General features: G+C 39.1%; 1 protein-coding gene across 1 annotated transcript in view; it reads left to right on the top strand.

Annotated features, from left to right (window-relative positions):
- The window catches only part of YES1 (YES proto-oncogene 1, Src family tyrosine kinase), a 52,937-nt gene extending 35,292 nt beyond the window's left edge, over nucleotides 1-17,645 (top strand). The window contains exons 3-12 of the mRNA XM_055704802.1: nucleotides 3,534-3,633; nucleotides 4,744-4,842; nucleotides 9,174-9,277; nucleotides 10,071-10,220; nucleotides 10,424-10,579; nucleotides 10,848-11,027; nucleotides 13,278-13,354; nucleotides 13,701-13,854; nucleotides 14,429-14,560; nucleotides 15,335-17,645. Coding sequence (XP_055560777.1) covers nucleotides 3,534-3,633; nucleotides 4,744-4,842; nucleotides 9,174-9,277; nucleotides 10,071-10,220; nucleotides 10,424-10,579; nucleotides 10,848-11,027; nucleotides 13,278-13,354; nucleotides 13,701-13,854; nucleotides 14,429-14,560; nucleotides 15,335-15,543 — 1,361 coding nt within the window. The 3' untranslated portion in view covers nucleotides 15,544-17,645. The remainder of the gene's footprint in view (nucleotides 1-3,533; nucleotides 3,634-4,743; nucleotides 4,843-9,173; nucleotides 9,278-10,070; nucleotides 10,221-10,423; nucleotides 10,580-10,847; nucleotides 11,028-13,277; nucleotides 13,355-13,700; nucleotides 13,855-14,428; nucleotides 14,561-15,334) is intronic.
- Nucleotides 17,646-21,657: the final 4,012 nt, after the last annotated feature.

Here is a 21,657-nt window from a genome sequence, read left to right as displayed (position 1 = left end):
CACACCTTTATACGAAAATCTTAAAAACTTTACAAAAATACTGATTTTGTGCACGTGGCTAATTTCAGTAGTTTTACTGGATATTTTTGAGAGGAAGCTGTGATTCTTTTTTTTTTTTTTGAGAGAGAGAGGAAGGAATTTATTCTAGAAGCTTTCCACAGACACTGCACAAAACACAGTAAATATTTCTTCATTAGTCTATTCCTAGTTTTCCCACAAACTTCTAATGTTAGCAAAATCACAGTGATTAAATGTTTGCTTGGTTACAGTGGCATTTAAAATCCTTTAAACACAAGAAATTTGAGATCCATGAAAACCCACTGTGACCTTGACATCAAGCAATTCAGGAGACCAAATATGAATTATCAGGTAATGTAGTCCCTTTTTGGGAATTAATTAAAAAACAAATAATTAAAATGAGCATCTCTCCAGTCTCAAAATCTTTGAGTCAGCTCAGAATCCCTGTTTTGGATGAGCATATGCAGAAATGAAGTAAGGGCAGCATTTCTTTTTATTCTTTAGCTCCACTGAGGACAGTTTTTATAATGTTTCATCTTCTCCAAGAACTCTGTGTATTTCTTCTTACTAGATCTGGTTCTTTGTTCACGTGGGAATCTCCAGCAGTTGCGTGCAGGCACTCCTGGACATTACCAGACATCAGGGATGTAGCCCCCTGCCAGGTACCACAGATCCTTTGCTGCAGAGACCAGAAGGGATGTTCCTTTGCCTGTCCCTGCTCCTGCTGGTAGTTAATGATGTTATATCTTGGACCAGAGTTAGCAGAAGAGATTTCTCATGACAAGATAGGCTAATACCTCATCAGTGTGAGTTCAGTTATCAGCAGGCAGGCTGAATTTGGGTGAATGTTCCTATCATTTTGCAATCAGGTAAAATGATGCTGCATATATAATTATTCCTCCTCATTTTTGTGCAGTCAGCCCATCCACAAACAAACACACTTTATAAATAAATAAATAGAATTGCACTAGCAATTGTCTGGTATATTCAGTACCGATTTTCAGATCCATCATAATTGGGTGGTTTTGTGAATGAGTAAGATGACAAACTTCATCTGGCTGTAAGCTCTTTGTATTTGTGATGAATAAAACACTGGATTGCATTCTGTGGCCCTTTGTTTAGCAAGAGAGGAGAGTAGATGAGTTTGTCAAACAGGACGTAAGTGTCAGTAGTACTTATCCAGTCCATCAGTGATGTCTGACAAGAGGATGATATGGTTGTCATCATGGCCCGTAGTGAGGTGGCTGAAAAGAGTCGAGCCATGTTTTATTCCTCTAGAGCAGAAAAGGAGAAGAAATCTGAGTTAGTCACGCTGCTCCTGTATTACACATTCCCAGTCATCAGATACTTTGAATTCATAGAATTCATATTACTGAAAATCCAAACAGAAAAATGGACCACTGTTCTTGCCTTCCATGAAGCTGTGTAAGCAATAATTCTCTATAATCCTCATGCTGAACAAGAAAGTATTCTCTCCAAAACCAGTCTTAGAGGATGGGAATACTGACCTAACAAAAGGATAAACTTCAAGGGAAATGTTTTGACCACAAATAGCTTGAACAGCTAAACTAAATCACCTTGCAGTGACTCACAAAGAAAACAGCTGGAAGAGACTTCAAAAACTATTTGAGCAGTGTCTGTTTAGAATATTCTGTGCTGATGCTGTTCTCCATATTTTATTATTCTTTGCTGTGAAGTAAGTAACACTTGGGAGTCAGAAGAGTTGAAGTGTTGGAATCAAAACTTTCCAAGAATTATATGTTAGCTTTTTCAATTCTTTCTTTAAAAATATTTAAGAGTACACAAATACTGATGATTACCGATAATTCTTTCATTGCATGGTTTACATTTGAATCCATTACTTTGACTAGTGCTACATTGTCTAGAGGTGTTCTCTCTCTCTGGTTCCCACGTTAGTATCTTCCTAGATGTATATCTTGGTGCAAAGTTCTTGGAGTCTCCCAGTTTCTTTATATGCAGTTAAAAACTTTTGTGATATTGTGACTTGAAAGTATTGATTTTCTTCATGTGCCGAAGAACTCTCTGGGGATGGTTTATTTCCGTAACATGTGTTTCCTGTTTGTGCAAATATGGTATGTATACCCACAGTTTTCTTGCTCCATGTAGTAGATAGTAATGCAGGCAAAAATTGGTAGAACTATCTTGATTTTTAACTTTGGTTAGGAACTGTTAACTTCTAGGGAGTATTCTAAGTCATTTACAGTTCATAAATCACACTTCAAAAAACCCTCTCAATTATTCTAACCTCCTGTGGGGATTTTGTGTTCTGTTTTTCCTAGAGGAACTGTAAATTCATTTCCAGCTGTGGCCTGCTGAGAGTCTGTAATCACAGGAAGACTCTAAATCAAATGAAAATATTTAAGTGATTGGAAACTCTTACATCAGAAAGTGTACACTGCAAAATAATATTAGATGTCGACAATACCTGTTGCATTATGTATTCTTCCTTGGATTACTGTACTGTGAAGTGTGAGGTCTTCAAATTGGATGCATGTGTTTCCTGGTACATATATGTGCATGTTAGAGATGTGATATTACACATTTTAAAATAAATTATTGCTTGGACTATCACTAGGTTTTCTGAATTTCCTTTAGACTGTGAAATAGCATTTCTAGAGCTTAAAAAGTTTCTCTGTTGCCCATCTGCAGTTTTCTAAGTTAACTTTCACTTGTACATCTTATATAGCCTGTTCTCCTTTCCCTCTTTCTCTTTTAGCCCAGTTTTATAGCTTAATTCTTTCAAGAATAGAAAAAGTTTTCCTACCATAAGTATAGGAGCCTCCCTACCATCCACCTCTCACACTTGTATCCTATTTGTGGGACATGAATATGGGTTGGGTGAACTGCAGCTGCTTTCCTGAGATGTATCTCAGTCCCTGTTCTCTGGAGTACTGCACTGATGGATCATCCTGAGCGAGGGTCTGCTTCACTGATGGGGAGACTTGATTGAATTAAAAAAATTATTGGTCCTAAAGCAGAGAAATGTCTTTGTCCCCAACAGAAAACTTTTAGTTCTGGTTCAATTCCTTGATGTATAACCTCAGAAGGTTTGGAACACATCAGTTATTTATAGCTTATTTATAGGAAACTACTTCTGTAAAAATTAGTGGCTGATGGTTTACGGTTGTGGTGGTGTAGGATCTTCTAGAATTGCATTTAACAAGAAGCTAGCTTCATAAAGAAGCGAGCTTTTTCTACTGCTGATGTGTTGTGCAGGTTTCTGTATACAAGTGCTCTAATTATTAATGTACTTCCAGTGATGTATCTAGCTGCCTTTTGTGGTGTGGAAGCATATTTTTAGGGTGTCTGTTTGTAGGCTTTCCACTGTCTTAAGAAGTTAGCTGATTATTGATCCAGCTTCCAAAATGAGATGCAACCCAGAGTGTTTAGTTGCTTCCAGATCAAAATTGATGAGTTGTTCGCAAGCAAGTCCTTAAATCAAGTGTTACATTATTGCTGTATCATATGAGGGTTGTTTTTTTCTTTTTCTTAAGGTGGTGTTACTGTATTTGTGGCCTTATATGATTATGAAGCTAGAACTACAGATGACCTTTCATTTAAGAAAGGTGAACGGTTCCAGATAATAAATAACACGTAAGTGTTCTCCTTCACAAACTTCACTTGGTTGTTGTTGGGAATAAATAGATTCTCAACTCTTCTTGCAATCTGTGTATCCTGTTTCAGTGAAGAGATATTTTTTCCTTGAATGCATGCAATGTTCAGCAAGCATGGAGTTAAAATATTGATAGTGGTAAGACAGTAACCTTCAGGCTGAGGTCAGGATTTGGGTGCAGATGTAGCACTGTAGTGACTAGGGCAGCCCCAAGCCTCTCCTCCTCAGGTGCTTGGGTGGCATCCTTCCACTCCCTGCTCCAGTGAGCCACAGCTACCCCCTTTGGGGCAGCAGAGGTGGAGACATGTACTGTCCCATCCCAGGCTCTGCACCTTGCAGATTCTCTCTGACAGGTTTCCATATCTCTTGGGGAGGTGGGCGCAGCTGGCAGCACTGCACTGTGAAATACCAGAGGTGAGTGCGCTGCCTGGAGGCAGAGACATCTCGCCATGGAAGTCTAGCTGGCCTCCACAGTAAATCCATGCTCAGGTAGCTTATGAGTGGTTTGATGTTCTAGTTCAGTTGCATCAGCATTACAGTATTATAGCAAGTCTAGTGAAAAGGAAATAATTTGTTCACCTTGGAGATTTCTTTACATGCAGCTTTTGGCTGCCATAATAGTTCTAATTCATACATGTAGCAGTTTTCATTTGTCCAGTTCTCTAATTTTATTAGCTGACTTCCTGCTTCCTTCATTGCTTTCTGTCATCGTACAGGCAGAATGATCTGGGAGGGGCAGGTGAAGACTAGAGAACTGGGAATTTTCTTTACACAGCTCTGCCATAAAATGTTTTATTGTAGGTTTACACTTTGCATATATAGATAAAATCCTTTTACATTCAAAATCAAAACCAACAAAACAAAACTAAACCCAAATCTTTAAAATGCAGAATTCTATTAAGGGGCATTCATGTTGCTTACAATGAAAAGAAAAATGTATTGAGGTGCAGCACAAACTAGTTTAGATGTCTTGATAATTAAAATAACACATTACCTACATTTAACCTGCCTTTCATATGTGGGGACATTATAGGGGCTAGAGAATGATGTATTGTTTATATGTGGAGGAGATAACTGGTGTTTCATTGCAGGGAAGGAGACTGGTGGGAAGCAAGGTCCATTGCTACAGGAAAAACAGGCTACATCCCAAGCAATTACGTAGCTCCTGCAGACTCCATTCAAGCAGAAGAGTAAGACATTGTATCCTGTCAATCTGTTCTTATTATCCATTCTACACTTTGTGCCCTGTGGTGGTACTATTCCTTTAATTTATTATATGTAACATTTAAAGGTGAAGTAGGGTAATACTAGTAATTAAAGGATAGCAATGCTACTTGGATAATGTCAAAGGTATAATTATTAGTAAGTGTGAGGTGGGCACTCATGCAAATATTTTGTGCCTGCTTGCTATATGTAGGGCTAAAGGAAAAAAGATGGGAGAATGCAATAATGAAGATAAGAATTGGGGAACATGCATTGTGTTTTCATATAAAGCAAAAATGAATGTTTTTTACTTAAAGAATTCACACACCGTCAGCTCTAGGGTTTTATCCTTATTTTTGCTTGGTCAGCTCTATCCTTGGTAGCACCTCTTCTTACATTCTAAAAAAAATATTTGTGTGGACAGTTATTGCTAATCTATTAATCTGTAATAACTTTTTGGTGACAAAATTGTTAGGCACACTAAGGACTACTATGGTTTGGGAGATTGTATTGCTTTGGGTGCCAGTACTTCCTACATTTATTTACAAACAAAGATCCCAGAACCCTTACAGAATCACATAAAATTACTGTTGGAACTGTGAGCTGGGGTACAGTTTCAGGTTATGCTTGTTCCATAGAATTAATCGTATTTGTTGTACTAGAAATATAAAGCTCCGCAGCTCTTGCTTCAGTATACAGGCATAGTACCACCAGTAAGCAATTCCCAGATACATGAGCTGCATATTTCTGTGTTGCTAATGCACTTCTGGGAAAAGTGCCTGATTTCCAAGATGTTTCCTGAATCTCAAGCTGAGACTTTAGCATGTTGCTACTGCTGTCACCTGGCTCTTTGCTATTAAAAAGTAATTGGATCAAAGATGCACTGTTAATTTATGCCCTTGAGTTTCAGCTGCTTTTAAAACTATTGACTTCAGATTTTTTGAAGAAAAATTGAGGGTGTTTTTTTTAAAAAAACTGTGCAGTAAAACCATATTGTCATTACAGATGCAGTAGTGCTGAAATGGGGATGATAGCCCCTCGCAAACTAGAATTCAGTGTTTCTGCAAAGAAAGTATGGCCCCTAAGAGCTGGCTAGTTTATGTGATGACTGGAGGTGAGACTGAGAGGTGATGAGTGAGGAAGCTTTTCCAAACTGACTATTTTAAAAGAATTAGTGCTGATTTTATTAAATATTACCACAGCATTTGGAACAGAGTTCATTTGCGTTAGAGTTCATTTGTTAACCCTGGGGTTTGATGGCATTTATAGGGGGGTTTTTGTGATTGCACTTAGTTGCAAGTGCGAAAGCAATACACAGACCCAAGTTGCTAGGATTTTCTTGAAGTGGTCTTTTCTAAAACCTGAAGTCATTTATATAACAAACTGCTTGTGATGGGATCCATATTATCTGTGTGCCTTTTGAATGAGATGGGATCTGTATTATGCATGTGCCTTTTGAATGATACCATAATATAAATATTTAGTGCTTATAAAAAGAACAAGTAAATCCCACTATTATTTTATAGGCAATGAAACAAAATAACACTTTACGGTTTGTAAATTGTTGTGGTAGTCTGGGGAAGAGGCATTTTCATGTGGAGTAGTTAACTAGGGTTCAGGTTTGCTTCAATAAGATTATAGGTTACATCCAAATTGTCTCACGTGTATGTACTCTCATATCCAATTCTAATTTTGCACATCTACTTAAACAGTCAACCTATAAATAAAATAAAAAAGTAAGAATAAGTTTCAAATTCCCAAGTAAATGTACAGGCCATTCTGTTTATAGGCCAACAAAATGATCCCTCTTTACCTACGTATTTCCCCACCAAATGTTTCACCCACAAAACCATTGTTTTGCAGCACTTTCCAATATTAATTTTCTTCTCACAACACTCACGAAGCCAGATTTGCTTGATGCTGTGGCAGCATCAAATGGAAATGTTTGAAATTTATGTTTTGCATCACTTTGACTTCTGAGGCACATATTCAAAATAAAATGTAGTTAGGAATAATGTTATTCCGAAGTCTGGGGGTTCACTGGGATACGGACCTTAAAATTTATCACTGGCTCAGGACAGAGCTGTGTGCAGGCTATTCATCAGGACGAGCACACTGTGGGAGCATAAAAGAAGAAATTCCTTTTGTGAAAGAACTTAAGGCAAGAAAAAACAAAGGTGTTTTAAAACATCTGTGTACTTTTCGATGTCAGAATGAACGCCACAAAGGTGTGTTGTTACTTATAGAGAAGTAAATGATATCTACCACAGGGTTCTTTCTAAATGATCAGTAGAAAAAATTGCTCCCTCTACTGAGGTAGGGAAGGATGAGAGGCAATAGAATTTGAAACAGGAGAGATTCCAGCTGGATATAAGAAGAAACCTTTTTATCCTGACGACAGGCAGGCAGGGGCACAGGTTGCCCAGTTGGCTGTGTGGGCTCCATCATTCAAGGTTTTCAAGACTGGAGTGGACAACGCCCTGAGCAGCCAGGTCACAGCTGACCCTGCTTGCAGCAGGAGGCTGGACCAGAGATCTCTGGAGGGCCCCTTCCAACCTAAATGAACCTGTCATCCAGTGACATTTATGCACACCCACTTTGCATTAAATACTGTTTTCTACCATAGAATCATAAAATCATTTAGGTTGGAAAAGACCTTTAAGATCATCAAGTCCATCACTAAACCATGGCCCTAATCACATCTATGCGTTTTTAAACACCTCCAGGGATGGTGATTTTACCACCTCCCTGGGCAGCCTGTTCCAATGGTTCGCCACCCTTTTGGTGAAGAAATTTTTCCTAATATCCAATTTAAACCTTCACCAGTGTAACTTGAGGCCATTTCCTCTTGTCCTATTGGTTGTTATATGGGAGAAGACACCTTACCCCACCTGTCCATAACCTCCTTTCAGGTAGTTGTAGAGAGCAATAAGGGCCCCCCGAACCTCCTCCTCTCCAAACTAAACAACCCTGTAAGACTTGTTCTCTAGACCCTTCACCAGTTTCGTTGCCCTTCCCTGGACACGCTCCAGTGCATCAATGTCACTTGTAGTGAGGGGCCCAAAACCGAACCCAGCATTCGAGGTGCGGCCTCACCAGTGCTGAGCACAGGGGGACAATCACCTCCCTTGTCCTGCTGGCCACACTGTCTCTGATACAAGCCAGGACGCTGATGGCCACCTTGGCCCCCTGGGCACACTGCTGGCTCATGTCCAGCTGGCCGTTGACCAGCACCCCCAGGCCCTTTCCCACCAGGCGCTTCCCAGCCGCTCTGCCCCAGCCTGTAGCGCTGCGTGGGGCTGGTGTGACCCAGGGGCAGGGCCCGGCACTGGGCCTGGCTGCACCTCAAACAGTTGGCCTTGTCCCATCGGTCCAGCCCGTCCAGATCCCTCTGCAGAGCCTGCCTGCCCTCCGGCAGGTCAACCCTCCCCCACAACTTGGTGTCACCTGCAAACTTACTGAGGGGGCACTCGATCCCCTTGTCCGGATCATCGATAAAGATACTAAACAGCACTGGCCCCAGCACTGAGCCCTGGGGAACACCACTTGTGACCAGTTCCCAGCTGGATGTGACTCCATTCACCACCAGCTGGGCTCGGCCAGCCAGCCAGCTTTTAACCCAGCACAGAGTACACCTGCCCAAGCCATGGGCACCCAGTTTCCCCAGGAGGATGCTGTGGGAGACGGTGTCAAGGGCTTTACTAAGGTCCAGGGAGACACATCCACAGCCTTTCCCTCATCCACTAGGTGGGTCATCTTGTCATAGAAGGAGATCAGGTTCATCAAGCAGGACCTGCCTTTCATAACCCCACGCTGGCTGGGCCTGATCCCCCAGTTGTCCTGTATGTGCAGCATGATGGTGCTCAAGATGACCTGCTCCATAACCTTCCTCGGCACCTAGGTCAGGCTGACAGGCCTGTGGTTTCCAGTAGCCAAAACTTCTTATAGAAGGGAGTTTCAGCTGCTGCAGTGTTTAAGTGTGCTACCAATGTGTCATCTGATCCAGCTTAACCAGAATGAGGGTGTTACTTTCAATATTGAGTACTGTCAATGTCCATTGTTAAACAATCAGAAGAAAGTAGTATTTGTGGATAGAAGCCTCTTTACATGTATTTTGCAAACAGTAGAAATGAGAGTCATATAAAAATAGGTCATCTTAATCTTTTGATTATATGGATGTCATTATTTTGTTGATCTTTACCTGCTTTGGGACAATAGCATTCCAGTCAACGCTTGAGATTTCACAATTTGTATTTATATGATTACCAGAGCACTGAAAGCTTTTACTTACACATGTCTTATTTAACATTTTTTCTAGGTGGTATTTTGGTAAGATGGGCAGGAAGGATGCAGAAAGGCTACTTTTAAATCCTGGGAACCAGCGCGGTATTTTCTTAGTAAGAGAGAGTGAAACCACTAAAGGTATGTATATTTATTATATCTGTTGTGGTTTAACTCCAGCCAGCAACTAAGTGTCACGCAGCCGCTCACTCACTAACACACACCCACACCCTGCTGGGATGGAGAGGAGAATCAGGGAAAAAAGATAAAACCTATGGGTTGAGATAAGAACAGTTTAATAATTGAAATAAAATAAAATATAATACAATACCAATTCTAATAAAAATTGCAATGAAAAGGGAGATAAATTGAGAGAGAGGAATACAACTCAAGAAAAACAAATGATGCGTAATACAGTTGCTCACCATGCACTGACCAATGCCCAGCTGGTCCGCAGCAAGCGCCTCCCAGCCAACTCCCCCCAGTTTATACACTGAGCGTGAGGTTCTGTGGTATGGAACATCCCTTTGGCTAGCTCAGGTCAGCTGTCCTGGTTATGCTGCCTCCTGGCTTCTTGTGCAATTCACTTACAGAGCATGAGAAACTGAAAAGTGCTTGACTTAGAGTAAGCACTGTTTAGTAACAACTAAAACAGTGTGTTATCAACATTATTCTCATACTAAATCCAAAACACAGCATTGTAACAGCTACTAGGAAGAAAATTAACTCTACCACAGCTGAAAACAGGACAGTACCTCTTCTCTCTCCCGTTTTGCCACTCCCACCACCACCAAGATGGATATAATGACCATTTTTGTCTATCACATGATACATATGCATGTGCACACATGTATATGTTTAATGACAGCTGGGGAGACACATTAAATATGTTTTTAAATTTTTGGTGAAGAACCAAGTATGACTTTTTTCCTAGGTGCTTACTCCCTTTCCATACGTGACTGGGATGAGGTCAGAGGTGATAATGTGAAACACTACAAAATCAGAAAACTTGACAATGGTGGATACTATATCACAACCAGAGCACAATTTGAATCTCTACAGAAGTTGGTGAAACACTACAGAGGTAAGCCCAAGTGCTAATGTCCCAATGCTGCCTTGTGCCTATTGTGAGGAAGAAAAATTGCATATGTAGCTTATTCTTAAAATTTACAACCATAACATTTCTTCTTGTTTTGACAAACAGTAAATGGGCTCGTTCTTTTTATCAATATTAGGATGTTGTGTTACCCCTGTTTAACTATGAAGCTTATTCTTTCTGTTTTCCAGAACATGCCGATGGGCTGTGTCATAAGCTAACAACTGTGTGTCCCACTGTGAAACCGCAAACACAGGGGCTAGCAAAAGATGCCTGGGAAATTCCTAGAGAATCTTTGAGGCTAGAAGTTAAGTTGGGCCAAGGATGTTTTGGTGAAGTATGGATGGGTAAGAACTTAAATGTGACATCTTTCATTTGTTTCTGTGAATGTTTTAATAGTATTTTAAGTAAATCAGTATTGGGATCTGAAAGATAATCTGACAAATAAGTGAAGGGAAAAAATACCAATGATCATCAGGCATGTAAAAGTAAAATACTCAATATCATTCTAGTTTATAATTATTCTTTTAGCTAAGAAAACAGAAGAAAATGCAGTTTCAGCAGAAAATCTCTTCAGTATTATAGTGGAGAATAAAATCTGATTTGTTTCTCTAGGAACATGGAATGGAACCACAAAAGTAGCAATCAAGACACTAAAACCTGGTACAATGATGCCAGAAGCTTTCCTGCAGGAGGCTCAGATCATGAAGAAATTGCGACACGACAAGCTTGTTCCGCTATATGCAGTTGTTTCTGAGGAACCAATCTACATCGTCACTGAATTCATGACAAAAGGTGTGTGTGGCAGAATAATCTGAAGATACTACATTTAAAAGATTATTTAAGATCCCAGCAACAAATTAAATGTTTAATTATTGTTAGGTTTAAGCTGACTGGAGTATAAGTAGAAATTTTGATTAAATTAAAATGATCAACGCTTGACCTACTTGAAGCAGTTCTGATTTAGATTGTGAGCAGGGGCATGGCTGTTTTTGCGCATCTGTGTCACCCTTGCTAAACTTCCGTACAAGACTGGGGGGTTTTCTCCTCATTTTTTAGTGTGTACTGTCTGTTACATTAAAGTTGGATGGCGTAGCTGGGAATATCATCATGATAATATACCTGCCTGTAGACAGATCGTGCTTGCAATGACAGAATCAGTTGAATTTTGCTTTTTTTTTTTTTAGTTTTTCTTTTCCAGCAGTGTAATAGTAAATGTTAAAAAAGTTGAGGTTTTCTTTCCAGACTCTCTCCTTTGTTATCAGTCTTTCATCCCTCTTCCCTTGCTCTGTATTGTTTCCCCTGCTGCTGAAACAGAGATTTAGAGGTTTAGGCTGAATGTAGAAATAAACACATTAGTATTAAGAAGCAGCAGATTTTCAAGTCATTTATTCCGCTTTTTAAAAAACGCAGACTTCTGTTCATCTCACAGAGATTATTTGCTATCCTGATAAGAAATAGAAGCAATTTTAAAGTCCAGGAGAGTGGCTACTTGTGTTCACTACTCTGCCACAAATATATGGGAGTCTTCTTCCTGTTTGGATGGTCTTTTTAAAGTGTTGTGTAAGTAGAAGGGTAGAAAGGAGTAGAAAATCTAAAAAGTTCCTTCTGTGCTGTTGTTTCCTTCTGTGCTGTTGTTTCTAAGTAACACTAGATAGTCTGTCAGGTCTTAAATCTGCCATGCAAAATCACTTTTCAGTGTTCAGAAGTCAGGTTTCAGGAAGGCAATCAGGAAAAAAAAAATGCTTTATAGCTTTCTGTCTAAGAAAAAGGAAAGTTTAAACCCAGAACTGGGATGTTACATTACAAAAACCAGAAGAATTGGAAAAACAGTAGCATGTTTGATTAAATTATAGGTTAAAAATGCCATTGGAAGCCTCTGTTTTCATTTGAAAAACATCTCACATTTTGCCAAAAAACATAAAACCTCTTTGGTGGTTCATACTTGAAAGCTAGTGGCAATTTTTTAAATTTTTTTTCTTTCTCTTTTTACAAGGAAAAGAGGTAGGTGAGAACTGCACAGTACCCAAAATTTTTTCTAATGCGGACAGGTTACTAAGGATCAATGTGAAATCTTTGTTCGTCTTTGGTCCTTTGAGCTCATGAGCCAAGGTGGGAAAAAGTCTGTGCAAACACACACAACAAACAGCAGCAGCAGTGTGGGTCTGGCCTGCCACACTTTTACTTTCAATGCAGAAATACAGCAAGTGACTAAAACCACATCAGAATTACCTAATTTGTGGCTACAGCGATGAATCCATTGCAAGATATGTGGTTCAGTGTTTTTTTCTCTACCATCACCACACTTGTAATTTTGTCATAATTTTGACTATGATGAGACTGATTAATCATTAGTCTTCTCCAGTTTCTTAGGAAAGAGATTAGGTTCCTGTATACTTATGGCATAATTACACCGTAGGGAAAGCTGTTACGTCAGAGACCAAGTTTTACCATGTGTGTAAAGATCACTGTCTTTAAGTGCAGATCCTTGGAACTGATTTCAAATACTGCTTATGTTGTAATGTTCTGAATGCAATTGCATTATATAAATGGGATAAGATAATATATTACAAAGAATGCAAGATACTTTTGTTTTCCCCTGTAAGGAAGAAAAAGCAACAAAATGAACCCAATTTCAGAATCATTTTTCTAGTATATAATTGGAGCTGTTAGAAAGTAATGGATAGGAGGTTTTTTGTTCTTTAATTATAAATCTCACTGGGGAAAAAAGCCCAGCTAGGAAAGACATTGATACCAGGAATATTGGAAAAAATCCTTATGTATTGCCATATAATCATCAAGCAGCAATCTGTTTTATTGAATTATTGAAATGGATTCCAAAATACTTGGAGAAAACTTGCACTAGCTGGTTATCAGGCACAGTCATTGAGTCGTGTATTCTGGTAAATGATGGATTTTCAAATACAGATTTGGGGAGATGAATAAATCGTAATGTCTAGGGAAAAAGTTCTCATTTCTGTTTTCAGATCAAATTAATGTGTTGGGTTTTCCCTTTCTTTCCCCAAAATGCGTTATCTTTTACAGGCAGCTTGCTAGACTTCCTTAAGGAAGGAGAAGGGAAATACTTAAAACTCCCACAGCTGGTCGACATGGCTGCTCAGGTACATTGTATAAACCAAGACAACTGTGATTTTGTGCTTTAGAGAAGAGATTTAAAACTATATCAGATATCAACTAAATATAAATATTGAATGCTGTGGATATTTTACACTGTTCTGTCTTACATATTCTGTTGTAGGTTTGTAATTTGGCAAAAACAAACAGTCTAGTACCCAGTTAGCAGATACCGTATAGCCAGACACCCTGTGCCATCACAAGCTCTTGCTGTGCTATACTTCCTAGACTTATACAATGAGAATGGAGCTAAACTAAAGGGATGCAGCTTAATGCTTGGGAGAAATGTATATAGTCATGAAGAATAATCTTTAATAAAACTTTATTTTTAAGATTGCTGATGGCATGGCTTACATTGAAAGAATGAACTACATCCACAGGGATCTCCGGGCAGCTAACATTCTTGTAGGAGACAATCTTGTGTGTAAAATAGCAGACTTTGGTTTAGCAAGGTTAATAGAGGACAATGAGTACACTGCAAGACAAGGTAAGACTGATTCATTTACTGAATAAGACCAGTTACCTTCAAATTACTTAGAACTATTACATTTGGCAGAATGTGTCTGTGTATTCTGTCTGCATGAATAAAGATTATTCATGTGACGTGAAAGTGTGCTTTCACGGTTATGTTTAGTTGTCCTCCTCTCCTAAGCACAATTTTAGTAAACTTTTTAATTTTCAAAATTATCTGGTAGTTTGCTTGTGTTTTCAAAAAAGTTTTTAGGTTTTTTTGGGGGGGTAAAACTTGCTACAGTTTGAAGAGAGCTGACATTCCAGAGATGATGCTTATCAGATTCTGAAGATCATTTCACTTTTTTGAAACATATTTAATTAAGAGTCCCAGATGTCTTAAGTGCTTCCAGAAATTGTGGCCAGTAGTTTCTGCCTTAGTTTGAAACTGCTTTCCAGTTTGAAATATTAAAATACTAAACCACCTTAAATTTTGTCAACAAAGCAAAATGTAAAATTGTTTTGAGTGCAGTACTTTTTTTAATATAGTTTGAAATGTAAGCAAATTATGTATAAGCAAGGGGAACTGAATGTCTTTCTGATGTTTGTAGGAGCTAAATTTCCAATTAAATGGACCGCTCCGGAAGCAGCATTGTATGGTCGGTTTACAATCAAGTCAGATGTGTGGTCATTTGGAATTTTACTGACAGAGCTGGTAACAAAGGGGAGAGTGCCATATCCAGGTAAGAGGGAAATTTAATAGATTTTTCTTTACTGTATTCTGCACTTCTGAAGTTACCTTTTGTACTTTTTGCCTTCATTCAGAGCCCACAGTTGACAAGCAGAGTCAAAAAATTAGTAACACTTCACTGGTTCCTTTTTTCACAAAGCTACTTGGTTTTATTTAGAGATTAACTCTTATATATTTTTTTAAAATGCTCTAATAGCATTTGTAAATGTGACTGATAGTTCATTTCAGATTAGTGGGTATCCTTATGTTATCCTATCTGTCCCTGAAATTTCTACTTCTGATATTTTCCCAAGCCACAGTAAGCATCAGTAGAGTGAAGCTACTAGATCGGTTTTTGAACCTAAACATATGTAATGTATTTTGTTAGCTGTTTTCCTGGGACTGGAATTTGTAAGGCATTTCTGTTAGGTGTGTATAATGCCTTTTTGTTGATCTGATTTCAAATCAGGTGGTCATTGAATGGAACTTAAAGGTGGGCAGAAGGTATTTGTGCTTGAGTCTCCATTTTGAAAGGGTAGGCCCAAGGCAGTGGGAAAGTATACAAATGGAAGAAGAACCAGATACTGAGGAATTCCCAGAATAATGAAACAATTTTCAGAAAGTGTCTTTAATGCAAAATGTAAAGGTTTCTTTCATTATAAAGTGCATTCATTACAGGTCCTGTTCTGGTAGATTCACATGCATCGCAGCTGGAGACACACTTGAAAACCTTCAGGAAACTGTTCTTTGCATAATGTCATTCAGACCTAAAATGCTTTTCTTTCAGGGATGGTGAATCGGGAAGTTCTGGAACAAGTGGAACGTGGATATAGGATGCCTTGCCCGCAAGGCTGCCCAGAGTCTCTCCACGAGTTAATGAAACTGTGTTGGAAGAAGGACCCTGATGAAAGACCAACATTTGAATATATACAGTCTTTCTTGGAGGACTACTTTACTGCTACAGAACCACAGTACCAGCCTGGAGACAATTTATAAGCCAACAGTCTATATAACATGCACAAATCTGCCAAATGTTAAAAGACTTGCAAAGAGTTCCTGACGTCTGTAAGGAATCAAAGGAAAGAAAATCTTTGCTACTTTGCATGCTCTTTATGGCAAACTGGAATTTCATGATGCAGTTGCACAAAACCACTTTTAAAGTGTTATAATCTAATTTACCAATGATATGTTTTTATTTTTTTCCTCTTTCCCAACTTATTTTCAGGGTCCAAAGGAAGCTTACTGAAAATACAGGGTAGAAAAATGAGTGTTGGTGTGAACAATAGCAGAAAAACCAATGTTTCAAATCCTTTATTTTCCCAACATTTGATAATCATTCTACTAAAGAGGGAATTGTCTGGAATTAGTGATCTTGGGGTAAGACATTTTTAATGCAGAAGAACTTTGTGGGACCAAGCAATTCTATTCCAGTTCTGTAAAACTCCCTGTGTTCAAATTTACATGTGTGTCCCCCACCCCCACAAAAGATGGTATAACTGTATTTGATACATAGTCTTGATCTTTAAGCTTCCTCTTGCATGGACATAATTAGGGTAGGCAGGTTAAAAGAGAAATTGGAGCAGTGAATGACAAAACTTGATCTAAATGGTAGACCTCAATAGTGAAATTAGAGAGCATAATGCACTGTGTTAATACTTGTATTAATATAACTGGAAAATAGCATGAGAGATTTTTCTTTTTTTCTTTCTGCATAGCTAATTAAGAATAATGAAGGTAACTAGAAAATGAGGTAATATTTTATAAAACTGTGTTGATAAAGTTTGATGATATTTGAACTTGAAGCTATGTAATACAATCAGGGGGGGAAAACCTTTAATCTTTTAAGCTCCAATCCAACTGCAAGCTTTTGTATGGGAAGGCTACCTGAACAAAGCTCACCAGGAAAGCAAGACTGAAGCTGGTAACTGGCCGCTTTTTAGTCCTTTCTCAGAGACAGGTCTGGTACTGTTGTATGTGGCTTATACGTGTTAACAAGGGTGGGTGCCACAAGCACTAGCTGTCACTAGTTCAGGGATTTGATTGCACTTTTGCTTTTCTTGACTATTAAGACACACTTACACGCAGTTGCTCTTCCCACTTCTGCCCTTCCTACAGAATTATTTAACTGAAAATAAACAAAAGAAAATGTGAAAGTTTAAAAACTAAAGGGATAAAGTATATTTAATATTGTCCGAATATAGTGACATTGAAATTTGCTGGCATTCAGCTCAGTTGACACTACATCTAGATTTATTTTCTTTGGCTAATGACATATCAAGCAATAACATCATGTCTTTTACTCAACAATTTGCATGAGGTTCTTGAATTTCTGATTGAGCTTACGTACTTTAATTTTGGAACACTAAACTTAGCTACCAGGTTGGAATTCATATTATCATTGTAAAGCTATCCACAAATGAATTTCAGAAAAACTGGTAATATAGTTCTGGTACTAAACTTAACTTTCTTCATGGGTTTACACTACATTGAATCCAACTACCAAACAGATCTTTGTAAGAACAGTGCCATCGTTTTTCATTATCCCTCATCATTGCTTATCCCCTATACATCTGTGGTTATCAAATTTTAAAAGGGCTTTATGTAAGAAAAACAAAACAACAAAAAAACACACACACAAAATAATCAAAAAACCCCAAAAAAATAAATGGAATTTTAATTTTTCTAAATATTTTAAAATCAATAACACAATCATACGAGTTTATGTATTAATACAGTTATAACAAAAAATGCCAAAAATGACGCCGGCATTGTTTGGATTTTTAATTACTGAATGGAACGGTTCATTGTAATAACACTTGTATAGTAAAGGAATAAAACACTAACTTAATGAACGTGTTCATTGTAAATGGTTGTGTATTATAAAACTTCTCCAAAAGAGTTTGTATGTTTATGAAAATTTATTTGTTTCACCTGAAGACCTTGATGTGGTTCTTACCCTAACAGAGTTTAAAATTCACATTCACACTTTTTATATAAATAGTAATAAGTTTAATTATGTAACTAAGTATTTTTATAAAGTATGGCATTGTTGAACTGTTTTGCAGAATTGGTTCAAAATAAATTTCTCCTTGATTGCATCTGCTTATTTGAAATGGGGGGGGAAAGGTGGGAGGGGGACAAAACCAGAGTAGTTTTCATATTGAGGGGAAAAGGAGGGGAATTAATCCTTCATGAGTTTTGGGTGTATTTTTGTGCTCTGTAAACTATTTTAATGTACTTTCATACAAGATGCTGAGTTCAGGGTGCATTATTGCTGTGAAAAGGGAGACATTTTCTAGAGCAGTTCAGAAGCTCTTGGCAGGACTAGAACAGTACTGTCTGGACATAAAACTAACCCTCACGACAGACAGATGGACAGACTTGGGATTCTTGTGAGAGCAAGCCCAGTATAGAATCTCAGCTGGCGGTCACTGCCACTGCAGGGCAAACACATCTCCTCTCTCTTGCTTTAATGGTATTAGCAGCCACTGTTGACTTCTGTGCAATTTTTCAGGGAGCTTTATACATTTGTTCTTGTGATAGCTGGTGGTTTATCTCAGCTTCATTCAATGTTACCTGTCTCAATGACCAGTAAACTCAAACCACAAATCCTGACGTGTATGTACAGTGCCACTGTAGATTAAGGAGCGAGAGTACTGTTTGAGTTTCAATAACTAATACAGCACTAAAACCATTCTTAACAGAACCTAAAAATGGCAAAGTTTATTGTATTTTTAGTATTTCCTGTAATGTAATTAATGTTTTACTATTTTTAATGACAACAGTAATGTAATTCTGGTAATCTGTGCTCTTCCCATTGTCCACCAGAACCTTGTGATACCCATTCTGCATGCCAGGCCTGCAGATTGTTTCTGTCATGCGTTGTTTCAAGCTGTAGTATTTTAAGAATATTTTCATACTGTCTTTGAGTAAACTTCCAAACATAAAAATGTGCATTATCCTACTATTTAGATAAAATACATCCCTATTTTAGCATAAAGCATTATGAAAAAAACTTTGTCTTTTTATCCTTGCAGCCACTGGACTGTCATTTCACTAGGCTTGTGCGTAGCTCTTACCCCTGAAAAGTAGTCTTGGAAAGGTCTTACCTTTTTTTTTTTTTTTTACAAAAAGAAGTCTCCTAGAGTTTGCTGATGGGTAGCAACAAGTTGGAATTCTATCATACCTGTAGTCATCTACAATACTGTTTATTCTAAAACACATTATCCACAGCTGGAACGCATATAAATGAATTTAAACAACGAAACTTAATGAGCCCTCAGTTTTGTTATTTATTTTGATCTGTTCAATCCAATAAACTTCTGAATTTTTAAGTTTTCTGTGAAGATGCTGTAGATATTTGTATTTGTGCCAGCTTTTCCCCAACACACAAGACTTCACTTAGAGCTACGCAGTTATGTTGGGTTTAAACCACAGGAGCACTCACTTAAGCTAAGCAGTACATTGCAAACAGGAGACTCAGATTCTTAAAACTTGCTAAAGAATTTAGGACTAAATTTGAATATCTGATTTGGGCACCATAAGCAGGTGGTGGATAACTGCTGACGCCTGGAACTGTGGTTCATCCAACAGCCATTGTGTTGTGCAGTAGGTACTCCGAGTCTATTTGTGCAAATGCCCAGAAGCGTGGGTGCTTTGGTAGCCGCGCATCTTGTTCCTACTTCAGCCTGATCCTAATGCAGGAACAAGATTGCCATTGACCTTGGAAACGCTGCAGGAGGCTGCCAGGCAGTGCAGGGCTGGTAACCCCCATGACGCACATCTGGCAGACACCTTTTCAAGTCAAGGTGGGAAGAGTCAGCTGATGGGAATGGGATGGTTGCATCTATTTCTGATACAGTGACCTCGAGTGTAAAACCTGGGCTCTGATCGAGAATCCTGGATAGCTGGTGGGTCTTACACAGGTGGTTGGCAGCTGTGAGAGACCTTTAGGAGGTCGCAGAACCTGCTGCAGGACTTCACCTGCAGCCACAGGCTTAAGGATTTGCTCAAGGACCAGGTTTGGGTTTTTTTTCTCTGCACTTTGCTCTACTGCCACTTAGAGGGAGAGTGTTTGCTGGGCAAACAACAGCTTCCCTGCTTCTCCCTTACCATAGGGGTGAGACGGAAGGATGGAGGCGAGCAGCTGAGGTACCACACTTCAGTGGGCAGAGGGGAGCAGGCTGAGGGGTGTGGCATAGCAGATGTCTCTCCGTCCGATTTTGAAAAGGAGGTAGAAATGCAGGGGAACTGAGGAGCATCTGTTCCCTTGCGCGCAGTGGAAATGGAGCAAGGCTAATGCCAAGTGCTGCTTCTGCTCTCCGCGATGGTTGTGGTCAGCTCAGCCTGGTTCCGAGCAGGGCACATTCCGTATCAGCTGGGGAGTTCCAAGCATCATTCTGCCATCATTTGTAATGCTGAACCTTGATGGGGTCTTGGGGTAAAAAAACAATACAGAGAGCCTAACCAGAGAGATTCTGATCCCTGGATCCCAAATTTACAGGGATGCTTGCCTCTGGAGCTCTGCTCCAGACTGATAGCATTTCAGACGCTGGCAAGTACCTTAGCATTTCTTTCCTAGTGGATGTAGGATTTTATGTTGGGTTTCCCTTCTTTCCATGTGGGTACAGCATGCCTTGGAACTTCACAGAGTTCAGGCATTACCCATGGGACTCATGTTCTTTACTAGTCCTACTCTTTGAGCTTATTTTCCTTCTTAGTTCTGCATGCAAACATGTGCTTCATGTAGGTAGCACATTGTTGTCTGGTTGGGTTTTTTTAACATTCTCTTTTAATTTAAAGGTGTATTTTTTGTCAAATTGTAATAACCACTCATATTAATCTTGGTGGGGGATCAAAGTATTCATAGCACTGTACACTTTTAGGGAACATTGTCCACCTTCTCAGTATTTCATTTACTTAGTGAGTAGAAACACATGTTGGCCATTGTGTTGCTTTTGATTTGTTCTTAAAGGAGAAAGAATAGTTACATAGTTAAACCCAGCAGGGTCTAAGGAACAGACTGGAAATTTAAAAGGGAAACCTGAATGCAAGCACTCTTGGTGAATCAGTCATGTACCAACACTGAAGCTGACTGCTGTGAAAACATTCCTTTTTTTATCAAAAAGCTACTCCCAGCAGAGGCACTTCACCCCTCTCCTTTGTGCCCTGCTACTAGTTTATTGAGTTTCTAGTTGAGGCTACCGATAAGGACATACTGGGAAATTAATAATCTGTGCATCCTACATTTGGCCCTGAAAATCCATTCCATACATGCTAACAACTCACTTTTTTCCTGGACCTCAGCAGGTGCCAGCTGCTGCATTCACCATTCATTCAATACCCCCACATTTATTTACATTTGGGGAGCCTTCCAGGCGCTCCATGGCTGATGATTTTTCACTCGGCTTCAGTGTTTGGAAGCACCAGAGTTGTATTTGCTGGGTAAAGAAGCATTTCTGCTCTTTCAAAAATAAGAAAGGATAAACCTCAGTTCAGCATGACTCCTATGATGAAAGTGCCACAGATACGGAAAACATTTGACAGCTTCATTATGAAAACAGTGAGGATGGCTCCCTGCTCCTCCAGCAACCGTGGAATACACCACTCACAGAGGTGCCGAAGATGTGTTGAACAGTGAATGACCGTGCTAGATTGTAGCCCCTGTTCAGTCCTGGCAAGGAGGCCAAGTCTGTGGTTCTGTCCTTCTGAAGAGTTCCCAAGAAAAGGCAAGAGTGTTGGCTCACATTTCTAAGAGTGGAAGTTGATGACTAGATGACTTACATCCCTTACATCCCTCTACCCACCTTCAGCTCCTCTCAGTTCTAGCCTAGGTGCTCACTCTTCACCATCATGTGGTGTTGCAGTAGTAGAATGAACACAGACGAGAACTGACAGAATTAAAGATTAGAAGCCTATAGCAGCCTTGTACCGTCTTCTTTTTTCTTTCATAAATGGGCAGTGCCTAGCAAATTGAGCAGCCTTATTAGAGCAAGGTCAGATCCATATCGCTTTCACTGGAGTTTTGATTTTGTTCTATTGTTACCCTCTTCTCTTCTGGAATTTCTCCCTCTTTCAAACTGGCTTATGACTGGCATACATGTATATTCT

Source organism: Falco cherrug, chromosome 3, assembly GCF_023634085.1.
Source record: "Falco cherrug isolate bFalChe1 chromosome 3, bFalChe1.pri, whole genome shotgun sequence".
NCBI classification, from domain to species: domain Eukaryota; kingdom Metazoa; phylum Chordata; class Aves; order Falconiformes; family Falconidae; genus Falco; species Falco cherrug.
This window is presented reverse-complemented; position numbering and strand designations above follow the sequence as displayed.